The sequence below is a fragment of the Adiantum capillus-veneris genome, chromosome 15, assembly GCF_014529385.1.
Source record: "Adiantum capillus-veneris isolate H3 chromosome 15, ASM1452938v2, whole genome shotgun sequence".
In the NCBI taxonomy this organism is placed as follows: Eukaryota; Viridiplantae; Streptophyta; class Polypodiopsida; order Polypodiales; family Pteridaceae; genus Adiantum; species Adiantum capillus-veneris.
In genome coordinates, this window is record NC_140945.1 from 63,084,689 (window position 1) to 63,098,531 (window position 13,843).

A 13,843-nucleotide genomic window follows, 5' to 3' on the forward strand; every position below is an offset into this window, starting at 1 on the left:
GGGTTTGAAAAGGGATGTGAGGTTGAGGATGGGGGTTTATGGTGCAGAGTATGGTAAATGCATGGTGCGCACACTCTAGTTGCCATGCCAAAATGTATGGGTAAAGTAAGATGGTGAGGAAAAAGCATAGGTTGAGTAGATCTCATGCCGATCCCATCAGTACAAGAATGCATCAGTAGTAAGAGGGGCCCAATATGGGAGTGGCCTGTGTTGATGCCATTAATATTTAAAAGTTGAATATCATGATGTCAATATGCTCACCATCTCCATGTCCTGGCATTAGCTATAGTCATAAGGTGCTCCATATTGCTTTGCTACTTTGTTGGACTCATAAATCACTAACTTGATATCATTGTTAGCATTTTGGTTCAAATGTTTTCCAAACGCTTTGAAACATTTGCATATGGATTGCAAATATGCATCATCATTTTTTGTAAACAGAGGACAATTGTTGCATCTATTTTGGTCATTCCCTTTATTCCATTTTGTAGCTCATGTTTTCTGTCGTAGACATATAGTTGAGTATACTTCGGTTGCTAAATTCCATCTTTCTCGTTGGTAATAAATTACCAATTCTATCATAAATGGATCCATGCATTCTAAAGTTAAAAACTCTCAATATTCACTCCAATAGATGCAAAACCCAAAATATTATTGTAAACATGAATATTCTTTCAAAAATGTTTGCTTTTTGAATCACATGACTCAAGGAGTTCTTTGAGTTCTTGAGGGGGTTTTGAAAGATTTTCCAAAACTATTTTGCCATTATTGCATCAACGTTTACCTATTTTATATCTTAAAAAGCATTTTGTTTCATCTTTCCAAAGCTGAGCAAAATTGACACTTGAAGTTTGATATTCTTAAAGTATGTTGAGCTACACAATAGAGAAGGATGATCAACGTTGGTAATATTTTCTATGATATGATCTATGGAGAGGTATGTTTCTTCTTTTGATATCCTCTTCTCTTTTTTCCGTTTCGTACCTATCCTTGGAGAGTTTGGATTTATATATTCTTCTTCTATTCCAAGCTTTGTTTTATACAAATTTTATAATGAAATTTTTTCATTCATTTGTTGGTTAAGTTCAATATGGATTAAATTTATTTCATTTATTGATTAAGTTTATTTCATTTGTTGATTAAGTTCAATAAACTAAAACATACCAATATATTCTATATTTAAATTAATTCTATTTGATGTCGTCGCCTTTGTTTAGGTGCTTTTTCCACTTGTTGTTGTTTCTTTATTTGTGTTCTCTCTCTTGTTATTTTTTGGCGTATTTTTCATGAATAATCTAAAAACCTATAAAGATATCCCAATTGTTTTGATCTCAAAGTAACTGTATATTAAATAAAATACAATATATTAATATACACACAAACATTTTTAGTTTTATCAATGCTTTTAATATAGTCATTGGATTTTTATAGTTAAAATATTATTTGTACTTGATTTTTTTGCTAAGTTGAGTGATTTACTTTGATTTACTTCAAATCCATCAAGGTTCCATTGTTGCATTCCTTTGAAAATTCTTATCTCTATTGCTATTAAATGACGATCTTTTCTTGGACTTTTAAGAATACTTTGAAGTTCTTCTTTAATTTTTCTTTCCATGTATTTATAATAACAAAAATTTTTATAAAAATGAAAATTCTGTTACGCAAATATATTTTCACAAAATAGATAAATATACATATATGTCAACACCTATTCTTTATAACTATGCACACTCTATGCTCATACATATAGAGTACACATATATAGACATATAACAATTATTAGGGCTTATATACTTTCATTTTAATGAGTTACTACAATGAGCATACATTCAATTTCTACTTTTTCTTTTGTTTCCATTTAGAGAGATATTTAATACTTATTGGAGCCAATTTAATGTAAAGAAGATATATGAAGTTTTTATCCAATATTGATATTAAAAAAGACTTTGAATTTTCACGTTTTTTTTGTTTTCATTTATAAAAATATTAAATAATTGTTGGAGACAATTTAAAGTAAAGAAGATATATAAAGTTTTTATACAATATTGATTTTAAAAAATACTTTGAAATTTTTTTGGATTCATAATTCTATTCAGAGAATAGATTCTAGAGTGTATATATTTTATTGAGAATTCTATGTTTTGGGCTATTTTCACTTTATAACAATCTATGATGAATAATCTCTCATATATAATGAGAAATTTTAATAATCTTACTCATAACTTTGGTTCGCATAAATGTATCTCCATCAAATAATATGGTTCTTTATTTCTTCCCCGAATGAAATAGTCTTTCAAGCAAAAATGTTTTGTTGGAACAACAATGGAATCAAACTACGTTTGATTTCTTTGCTTGCATTTTTTGTTGTGCTAAAAAAATCAAGACTCATTTTTTGAAACTCATTAATGTCTTTGTTTACCTGATTGACATCTACAAAATTGATAAAGAAAGGATTAATTAAGATTTTTTAATTTTTTAAACAACTCAAATTGATTTGTTTTTCAATAAAATACGAAGGTCCACCCACGTTCTTACACTAGTATCAGAGCGTAGGGCTCTCTCTCTCTCTCTCTCTCTCTCTCTCTCTCTCTCTCTCTCTCTCTCTCTCTTCCACTTTTATTTGCAAGCAAGAGGAGATTGAGGGGGTGGACTGACATACTTGTCACCTCCCAACCTTTGCTTATGTGGCCTTCTACCTAAGCCCCTTAAACTGTGTATGCCATCCAAGTGGCAGGGCCTTGCCCTTGGACCTTTTCCACATGGCCACTAGTCGGGCCTTGGCCACAAAAACCTTGGCTTGACATATATTTGTGTGTGTGTGTGCGCGTGTGTAGAGATGCATGTATGTGTGAATGTATATGTGTATAGAGTAAGCGAGTGGGAGAAAGAGAGAGAAGAAGAGAAGAATTTGCAACATATTAAAAAAAATCCCAAGAGAGCTCTCAAAGGTTTGTTCAAGAGATAGAAAGACTGTAAGAGAGATCTATGTAGAGTTTTTCTAGCAAAAATGCATAGGGTTTATTATGTAGACAAAACATAGGATTATATGTGGATATGCACATGTAGAACACTACCTAGAGAGACCATTGTAGCTTTAGCCCATGACATACTTCTAGAATGCCGAAGAGTCTCTATCAATCGGCTCAAATGGCTACCACTAGTCTCACCACCTCGATGAAACCTCTCACGTTGCTTAAACAATGATTATTGATACCATTGAGTGCAAGGAAGGTAGTAGGGAGAAACTTTATACACATCCATGTATTTACAAATGCACACTGCTGTACATTCGGGGAAATAATGGGAACACTCAAGAGAACGTATCCCGTGAGCCTCAAACCCTTGACCTTGGAGTTACATCACGAACGTCTCACCAACTGAGCAATGCTTCTTGGGTTATCTCTACAAACTTCTTGCCACAATGAGTCTCATTAGGTTCATGGTTGTTGTGGTATGTCACCAAATGTGGTGTGTGTGTGTGTGTGTGTGTGTGTGTGAGAGAGAGAGAGAGAGAGAGAGAGAGAGAGAGAGAGAGAGAGAGAGAGAGAGAGAGAGAGAGAGAGGGTGTGTGACATTACTAAGATGGTTTCATATAGGGCGGTGGAAGAAATTGGAAAAGCTTGCAAACCAACAAGAAAGTGCCACGTGGACCTTGCTATTCACATAGGGCGGCGAAAAAGTGAGATAGAGAGTGCCGCATCGTGGAAGATAAAAAGGAAATTTGTTCCGACCCCCCCTCCCTTGAAAGTTCTTTCTTCCACTCTCCACCTTGGCAAAAAGTGCCATGTTGGCACCAATCACGTTAATGCAACCCTCCCACCCCTTTGTCCACACTTGCCTCCTACTCTTTCTTCCATCGCCTCCCAATGCAGTGGAAGAAAATTGTCTCACATTTTCTTCTGCCATCAATGTGAACACATGGACAGTGGAAGAGAGCGTTTTGGAGCTTTTCCACTTGGAAGAGCTCATAAAATGCCATGTTTTCCACCAGTCTGATGTGAACCCAACCTAAGAAAAAGATGGGTGTGTGTATCTGAGAGAGAGAGAGAGAGCACCTGCGCACATGCTCACCTTTTGATGGTTTGAGCGGTGAAAAAGCGCTCCTAGCCACCAAATTTGTCTCGCACCCTTGTCAAAATCCACTGCTTGCCTCGTTGTCTGCATCGGAACTGCACTGGACCCGCCTTCACAATCAGCTGTGACCGTAGTCATTTCACTAGAAGACTGCGCCATTTGCCACACGCTCTGTACTCCTTGATACTCGTTATGACTCTCTCTCTCTCTCTCTCTCTCTCTCCCCCCCCCTACAACACTGTGCATGTGCGCATTTTCTTAGGCTGCTCAACGACCGGTCACTTCAACCGCTTCTTAGAATGTCATCACTGCATGTGTGCGGCCTAAGGCCCGTGTCACACTAGGACGGGCGCCCATGGGAGTTTTGCAGGGACGGGCAACATCTTCAAGTCACACTGGGCTAGAAATAAAATGTTGGCCATTTGTTGCAGCCAACAGGCGCTGGCCAAGTGGTAGTGCGTGCGCATTTCTAGTTGACGGACAGCGTTCAAATCCAATCGCGCGCGCTCCCGCCTGCACTTTTTCAGCTGGCCAACGTTTTGAGAAGATGGCCGGCCTCGCTTGCCCGCCCCTTTGACAACACCTTGCGGCCAACTTTGCCTTTTTTACCCAACGAATAGCGCCGCGCCAACTCAGCTTGGGCTGCTTTTGCCCGTCCCAGTGTGACACGGGCCTAAGAGAGAGAGTCACGGCCCATATGGCATATTGGCACCCAAAGAGGAGAGTGCAAACAGTTGAAACTTGAAGGCGATTGGAGGAGGGTGAGCAAAAACTGCACGAGCTCGGCGGTGAGAGGGCGCCCTCTTTCCAAAACGAGACTAACGGTTTGCCCAAACCCTTCAAAAACCCTTCCTTCTCTCTCATTCCCGCAGGCGCGCCTCTTCTTCTCCTGCAGGCATGCGTTCCATGGATTGTCGTCGTTCCTTCGTGAAGAGCTGCAGGCGCATCATCATCAAGGTCCACTCCCCCATTTCGTCCTTCCTCTACCTCTTTTCTCTGTTGAACTGTTCTTGGCGCCATTGTTGCATGTGCCCATTTGCACGTGGGTTCCTTATATACTGCTTTACAGAAAACTTCCGCATGTTAACGCATTTGTTTTACGCAAAGTAAATCTTCAACCAAATGTACATTTGCATGGGGTGTCAGAGCATCTGCAAATGTACATTCCATTGATTTCTGATGCTTTATACCCGTTGTCAAAGGTTGGCACCAATGTAGTGACGCGAGCGGAGGATGGGAAATTTGCACTTGGACGGATTGGCTCTTTATGTGAGCAGGTATTTGATATGCCATGTTTAGTGCTCGCCTTGTTGTGCATGATGGAAGAACTCGCTTTTCTGTCCCATGGCTGTCCCATGGCGAAGAACAGCAGGAGATTGAGAGAGAGAGAGAGAGAGAGAGAGAGAGAGAGAGAGAGAGAGAGAGAGAGAGAGAGAGAGAGAGAGGAAGAAGAAGAAGAAGAAGAAGAAGAGAATTTTAACGTCGTAGGAAACTATCCAGAGAGAGAGAGAGAGAGAGAGAGAGAGAGAGAGAGAGAGAGAGAGAGATCTTCTCTGTTTCAATCAGTAATGTTTAGTTTTTACCCGATTTTAAGCTCATTGAATGAGAGCCAATCACAGAAATTTGTGAACATACGTTGACTATGTATGAAAGTATGGATCTAATTAGTTGAGAAGGCATGGAATTAAATAATTTTTGACGCTGTTTCTTATGCCAATTTTGTGCCCACCTATAGGTGAAAGAGCTAGTAGAATCAGGCATCGAAGTGATTATTGTAACATCAGGAGCTGTTGGTATGGGATACCGGCTTCTTCGGCATCACCGTACATTGAATACTAGGTAAAGTAACACAATTCAATTATGTTGGCTTCAATTATTGATGCTAACCTTAGGCAAATTTACTGGATTTTAGCCTTTTGTCTTGTGACCGATATTGTCCATTTCAAGTTGAACTACACGGATTGGGTTTATTGTAAGCTAGAGGTTCAGAAGTACAAATGCATGTGCTCATGCATGTTTTTGTGTCTGTAGCTTTGCAGATTTAGCAAAGCCAGAGTCGCAACCAGATGGGAAGGCATGTGCTGCTGTAGGGCAAAGCGGGCTAATTACACTTTATGACACATTGTTCAGCTTGGTTTGTTATCTTTTTCTTTATCCTTTGCACATTTCATGTAGTTTTTGTCTGCATGCATGTGTGTGTGTGTGTGTGTGTGAGAGAGAGAGAGAGAGAGAGAGAGAGAGAGAGAGAGAGAGAGAGAGAGAGAGAGAGTTTGTTTGTAGCCTTCTTGCAGTCCAATCTGATTGTTCTTCTAATGCAGTTGGATGTAGCATCATCTCAGCTTCTTGTCACCAGCCGTGACTTTCGAAACACTGAATTTCGAAACCAGCTGGTTGACACGGTGAATTCACTGCTTGCAATGCAAGTGGTCCCAATCTTCAATGAGAATGATGCAATCAGTACACGAGAGGAATCTTACAAGGTAGTGCGCCCACATTCACATGCTCCGCGTACGTTCACATGCCCATCTCACTCCAGGGCTTCGTACCCTTTATGCTTATTTTCTGATTTCAGGAAAACGGACAGGTCTTCTGGGACAATGATAGCTTGGCAGCTTTGTTAGCATCAGAAGTTAAGGCAGATTTGTTGATATTCCTAATGGATGTAGATGGCTTGTATACAATGCCTCCCTTGCAACCAGGCTCAAAGCTCATACAAACGTTTATGAAAGAAAAGCATATTGAAGAGGTCAAATATGGAGAGAAATCGAGGCATGGATCAAGGGGCGGCATGGAAGAAAAAGTACGAATAGCGCAAAGTGTGGCTGATGCAGGTGTACCTGTCATCATCACAAGGTAAACATTCAATATCATTAGCCTAATATTAATGTCTGACAGTTTAACCGCGTGTTTTGTTAAAAATATCAATTCAGTTTTTACCATGTGCGTGCTAATTGAATGTTCATTCGAAAATATCAGGGTTTTTGTCAGATGTATGTCAACTGTGTGTTTCTTTTTTTGAAAAATGTGAAGTGGGTTTTTACTCTGTGTGCCAATTGATGTTTTTTTCCAAAGTATTAAGTGGGTTATTGTTGGATGCGTGCTAATGGAATGTTTTTTAGAAAATATCAATCGGGTTTGTAGCAGATGCATGCGGAACTGTGTGTTTTTACAACAGTATCAAGTGGCTTTTTGTGCTAACTGTGTTTTTTCCCCCCAAAAATATGAAGTGGGTTTTTACCAGATGCGATGAAGAAGATTTTGCGCGGGGAGCAGATAGGGACCTTGTTTCATAAAGAGACATCCTCCCTATTACAAAAAGTGCCAGAGAGTAATGGTTTTTAGTGGAGGTAGTCCCTTTTTTGTATCATTAGTTTACTAACATGACTTGAATGTTAAGAGGGTTCTACCCAGTATACAATTATGAAGGGTGCACGGGTCCATATCCAATCCCTCCCTACTGAAGAAGACAAAAGAGGGCAGAATGGGCTGACCATTGAATTATGTAGTCATCGCACCCTTGTTTGAGGTGTCAATTGGGTTTAAGCTAATCAAGCTTTCCAATCTCGTTTGTGCTGAATAGCATTCCTAACTTCTGTTTGGTTTTTAGCTAATGTTGCCTATTTTTACAACACTTAAGCAGCCATCTCTGGAATGAGCAATCATGTCTATTTAAAGACTCCAATTTAGAAATGTGGTGCTAACATTCATATTACACAGAACAATTCCCCTTGCAATTTTTTAAGGTGCATGCCAGACATCCAACTCTTAAGTGCAATAAGAAATCGTGGCAAATTATTTTATTTCCCATTCATGATCCAGTGCGTCACGTGGGTTAAGCTTGCTGATAAAATCCTATTATGATCTAATCATGGCCAGGTTGAAAATGGTAGTAGTTTCAACCACAAGGGAAAGAAGCCTTTGAGCTACTTATATCCTTACTGCATAGAAATAGATATTTTATGTTGTACAGTGGCCTTGCATCGACTGGACAAGGCTGAGTTTTACACCATGGATATGTTTTCAGCCTCCACAATTGCACACCAGCAAAGCTTTAGTCAATGTCATAGTTTTAGTCAATGTTATGCATGACGGAGCTGATGGTTATATTGGCTTGTGGATGATCACCATCAGTTCCTTCGAAGGTGAATATGGCCATGCCAGGGTTGATTTTTGATGGGCTGTTTGTAGGATCTTTAGACTTTTCCAATGTTTGTATGTTTTTTGAAGGGTAGCTTGCTCACCCTTCAAAAGCGGGTAAAATGTCTGCTAAATAGCAACCGAATATGGGCATATCTTGGAGTCAGCTAGGTTTTTCCTTTTTTTGTGACCGACTCCAACTTAGCAACAACGATTAGTTACAATAGCGCAATGCTTTACTAGTAGCTACTAGGTCGTACCCATCTTGAAAATTCTCGTTCATAGGAATCTTGCAAGATCCATTGGTGGAAAGGTGAGTCCATGCTGCCGGTAGGGAAAGCCTCAAGCCCGGGTGAACGATCGGAGCAGAAGCATGCGTTGGAGCAGGACACATTAGGCGGAGATGCAGGGGGAGCTGTGGTGTATTCTGTTTTTTTATTAAATAAAAAACTTCTAGAGAGCGGATTCGAAGGGTGGTTGAGTGGCTACTCGATGTGGCATAGATTCATACACGTATGTATGCTCGTTCGAGAACTGTGTTTGACTTTTGCAATGCCTCTTGGGTTTTAGGATTCTTGTTGTGTAAACTTGGGAGCAAAAGGAATATGTAGAGATTCCATTGAATAAAACCGAAGATGAGCCAAATATGTGCCCTCGATTCTAAAAAATACCGTCATTAAGGAGAAACTAAGTGAGATCCTGTGCCCTCGATTCTAAAAAATACCTTCATTAGGGAGAATCTAAGTGAGATCTTGTCTGCAAGCTACAAAATAACACTTGAAAGGAGTGGGTTGTCGCGAGGTAACTGACAGGGGCACCAAGTTGTCCATTAAGGAGGCTAGTAGGTATGTGACCTCGATTCTAAAAAAATACCTTCATTAACGAGAATCTAAGTGAGATCCTGTTTGCCAGCGATAGAGTAACACCTGAAAAGAGTGGGCTATCGTGAGGTAACTGACAGGGGCACCAAGTTGTCGGTGAAGGAGGAGGCTAGCAGGCACCTCAGGAGCACTACAGCGTGAAGACCACGAACACACGATTGTGCAGCAAGGAAGAGATGATCTTTTTTCTATATTATAACTTAAGCACTGCAGACAAGCTAGAGCTGCGGCTTGTTTGGTCACACAAGGACTGATGCGAATTGTTCCTGAGTGTGGTTGAGTTCGATCCCTACTTGAGATATTGCATGTGCAAGAGCTTTAGTCCAATTCTTTTGACATCCTTTTACAGAGTAAGGTCCTCATTAGGGGGAGCAATGAGAGATTTATGCGAATCTTTGTAGAAATGAATAAAATAATGAAGCCACCAATTTTTTTTTGATAGAAGAGCGGTATAGTATAAGGTTTGTACCAAAAATAGTTACAAGTATGGAAAGTATTGGGGTGTGTTGTAGTCAATTGTGGTCACCATTTGATAAGCAATATCGTCACAATGTAATCCTTCAATGGTATAAAGCTGTACCCACCTAACAAGGAATGATGTGATGCAACATTGTTGCATCTTGAACTGTGAAACATGAGAAACAAAAATAAAAGATACACATTCCATGATATACAAAACAAAACATGGAGCCAAAATAGACCCACAATTATGCTAGATGGATCAAATTATAAAGCCCGACATTTGTGGAAAATCATCGCTATATTTTTTGAAATCCATCAAATATGTGACTCTGCAAGTAAAGCACAAGGTAAATGTCTTATAAGATAGTGTGTTCACCTCACCATTGTTGGATTAGGGTTGCAAGGAAACGCACACAGCTTGAGGAAGACAAAGGTAGCTCAAGGCACACAATGGAGAGTATATTACTTAGTGTGCAATAGAAAGATAGATAGCACTAGAATGAATGGACGTATATACAATGCACGGGGAAAAAACCTCCTAGAGAGGGAACAAATACCCCGGTGGTCCTAAGTGTGTTCACACACATCACTACCACATACATGTATATGGTAACAAATCCCCCCTGGAGTGATGCGGTGAACGAGAGCTGGCACATGAGTAAAGGGAAGTGCCATGCCCTGAGGACATGATCGGTCCACAAAGGGGACTAAGCCCAAAGCTTTGCGGAAAGCTTCGAACTTCTCACGAGACAATGCTTTTGTGAAAAGATCTGCAAGGTTGTTCTGTGTTGGCACATAAGCCAAGTCGATCTCTCCTGCTAAAGGCCTCTCCCTGACATAGTGGTAATGCACCTCAATGTGCTTTGTGCGAGCATGAAAAATTGGGTTCCTCGCAACTGCCAATGTGCTCTGACTGTCATTGTAGATAGTGTTGGCAGTGTCCAGTCCAACACCCAAATCAGCCATAAGGCGTCTGAGCCATACACACTCAACTGTAGCTGTGAAGACTACCCTGTACTCAGCCTCACAACTAGAAGTGGCCACAGTAGGTTGCTTCTTGCTCAACCATGATATACATGAACTGCCAAGCATGAAACAAAAACCACTTGTGGACACTCGTGTGTCAAAACAACCAGCCCAATCCGAGTCCAAAAAAGCATGTAAGTCTGGCGGTAATGATTCCCCCTTGGGATAAAACAAGCCAAAACGTAAAGTGCCACTCAAGTAGCGAAAAATCCTCTTAACAGCCTGCCAATGCTTAGACTTTGGGCTATGCAAATTTGATGACCTGTGAGACTGCAAACCGAATATCTGGCCTCGTGTTGCATACATAAATGAGGCTTCCAATAGCAGCTTGATAAAGAGTGACATCAGCATGATCACCAGCATCATGTAGACTCAACTTCAAATCTGTTCCATGGGAGTGGCAATAGGTTTGCAATCTTCAAGTTCAAACTTACATAAAAATGACTCTTATGTAACTTTTTTGACACAAGGCAATACCACCGTCACACTGCTTAAACTGTATGCCAAAGTAATGATGCAACAACACCAAATCTTTCATCTTGAAAGTAGCATTCAAATCAATCTTAAATTCAGCAATATGTGCCTCATTGGGACCAGTGATCAACAAATCATCCATGTAAAGAACAACAATGAAAAGTACATCGCCCTCACGCTTGACATACAATGTGCTTTCTGTTGGATTGTTATGAAAGCTTTGTTTGACCAAATGAGTGTCAGCTTTCTCATACCAATCACGAGGAAATTGCTTCAACCCATACAAAGCCTTCTTACATTTGCACACTTTGTCCTCTTGTCCTTTCTTGACAAAACCGCGAGGCTACGTTACATAGACTTCCTCAAATATGTCACCATTCAAGAAAGCAGTAACAATGTCTGATTGATGTACATCCCAACCAAATTGCTAATGCACATAGAAAATGAACAGTAGTTATACGACAAGTGGGAGCAAAAGTTTCTTCATAATCTATGCCTTTTTGTTGCGCGTAGCCTTTTGCAACAAGTCGAGCCTTATGGCGGTCAACCTCACCATCCGGCTTGCTTTTCAACTTGTAAACCCACTTTGTACCAATGGCCTTTTTACCAGGAGGCAAATCACATAAAGTCCATGTGTCATTTTCTATAAGTGCATCATATTTTGATTGCACGGCAGCCATCCAATTTTCTGCATTCTGTGCTTCATGAAAAGACAAATATTCCTCAACGTCATGTAGGCTAGACACAGCCAAAGCATAACAATCTGATGCATAAGATGCATGGCGAGAACTTGAACGAGTACGACTAGACAAAGGTGCATTCAATTTACTGTCATGCAAAGTGTGCACCAGTCATTTTGGCATACCTCTAGCCTGCTCATTTTCAGCTCTTTCCTCATCAAGTCTATCATGTACATCTGCATCAGTAATATTCTGATCTGTAACATTTTCAGAAACCCCCATAGGCTGTATATTTGCCTCATTGGAATTTACATTCGTATTTCCACCATTGAAAAGAGGCAACAAAGTGTCATAAATGTCTTGTGAGCTTACATTACTGTTTCTTGTACATGACAACAAGGACTGAACAGAATCTTTCCCAAACACAACATCCCGTGAAACTAGAATACGCTTTGTTTGTGGATGGTACAACCTGTAACCTAAGCGCACAACACTATAACCAATAAAAATACATTTGATAGCTTTATCATCCAATTTTCTGTGCTGTGTTTGTGGCACCAAAGCATATGCCAAACAACCAAAAACACGCATGTGCTCAATTTCTATCATGCCATGCTTCACATGGATTAATAGATTGCAAAGCTTTCGTAGGACACCTGTTTAGTACATAAGTGGCACACATGATGGCCTCAACAAAAAAGAATGCTGCTCATCCATAGGCGAAACTATGCTTCCTGATATGAATTAATCAGCCTCTAGCATGAGCATATCAAAGAAATCCATGTCCAACATTCTGCCTGTGTCTCTAGGGAGTAGGACCCTTTTTACCTCTGTCTACATAGACTTTGACAACACCTATTGTGTCTCACTAGAGCAATTCCGCTCCACCTCTGTCTCTATAGATTCTACTTTTATTGCCTGCTACAGTCGACTCACCTGCTAGCTACTCAACCTTGATGCTTGCTTGTTTACTCTATCACACACACACACACACACACACACACACACACACACACACACACACACACACACACACACACACTCCCAAGCTGATTACGAGCTACAAAAAGCTTTGCAATTCATGCTCAATTTCTAATGCAGGTTTGATTGCCATGCAATGTTGCTCCATGCCCAATTTCTGCTGCCTCCAATTTCTTGCTCGATTGATTCCGTGACCTCCAATGCTCACTCTTCTTGCTCACAAGTTGCTAGAACTACCCCCTTCTCCCTTTTATTGCTTTGTTGCTCGAGCTTGTCTCAAGTGGTAGAGATGCAAAGGGTGAAAGAGTATAGTGGTGCGTGTATGCGTGTGTATGCGGTAAGTGCGGGGAGAAGGAGAAGAGACGTGCAATGTGTTGTGTGGGTGGAGCAACACTCTAGATTGAGAGGCTCCTTATTCTTTGTATATGAACGAGAATAAGGATGGTGTAGAAAGTGGGTGGCTGGAGACTGAATGTCCGGCCTTGGGTTAAGGCACTTCGCCTTTAATCCTAACAACCTCCCACTTAAAAGCCAATGTGCCAATAAATGGGTCCTACTAGCTAAACTATTGGTATCTACAAGGAAACCGGTGAGAGATTCTCTCAATGTAGACCCATTGGCTCGCTCTCTCGATCTACACGCAGTTGTATCGGCTCTAGTGATAGGCGAGTGTGCATATCCACGATAGACCCTGCATGTAAATCCCACAAACAACTTTGTATGGTCTTCATAGCTCCATAATACATCATGTTAGTGTTAGTCATTGTACGATCGACCATCCTTGATACAAATGCTCCCACTCCAGATGCTAGGTCAGGCCGCCTCGACACCACCAATAGGTCGTACATGAGACACTTGAAAGTTGACAAAATCTGCGTAAACCTGGCTGTACTAACCTCCTCAACACTATCTGAATGCATTACATCATCATGACAACTCATCATGTATGGATGTGTCATCGTCGACACTAGGATGGCTACATCCCTCTCCTGACATCAATTAATCAACCTCTAGCATGAGCATATCGAAGAAATCCATGTCCAACATCTTTGTCTGTGTCTCTAGGGAGTAGACCCTTTCTACCTCTGTCTACATAGACTCTGACAACACTAATTGTGTCTCACTAGA

The 13,843-nt window shown here is 40.5% G+C and overlaps 1 protein-coding gene across 1 annotated transcript; it reads left to right on the forward strand.

Annotated features, from left to right (window-relative positions):
* The first annotated feature begins 4,828 nt into the window (after nucleotides 1-4,828).
* LOC147440778 (delta-1-pyrroline-5-carboxylate synthase-like) lies at nucleotides 4,829-7,651 on the forward strand. The gene is made up of 7 exons (XM_086483585.1): nucleotides 4,829-5,031; nucleotides 5,277-5,351; nucleotides 5,810-5,913; nucleotides 6,106-6,208; nucleotides 6,393-6,554; nucleotides 6,647-6,927; nucleotides 7,302-7,651. Exons 1-7 carry the CDS (start codon nucleotides 4,972-4,974, stop codon nucleotides 7,414-7,416), a joined length of 900 nt encoding a protein of 299 aa, XP_086339711.1. The 5' UTR covers nucleotides 4,829-4,971; the 3' UTR covers nucleotides 7,417-7,651.
* Nucleotides 7,652-13,843: the final 6,192 nt, after the last annotated feature.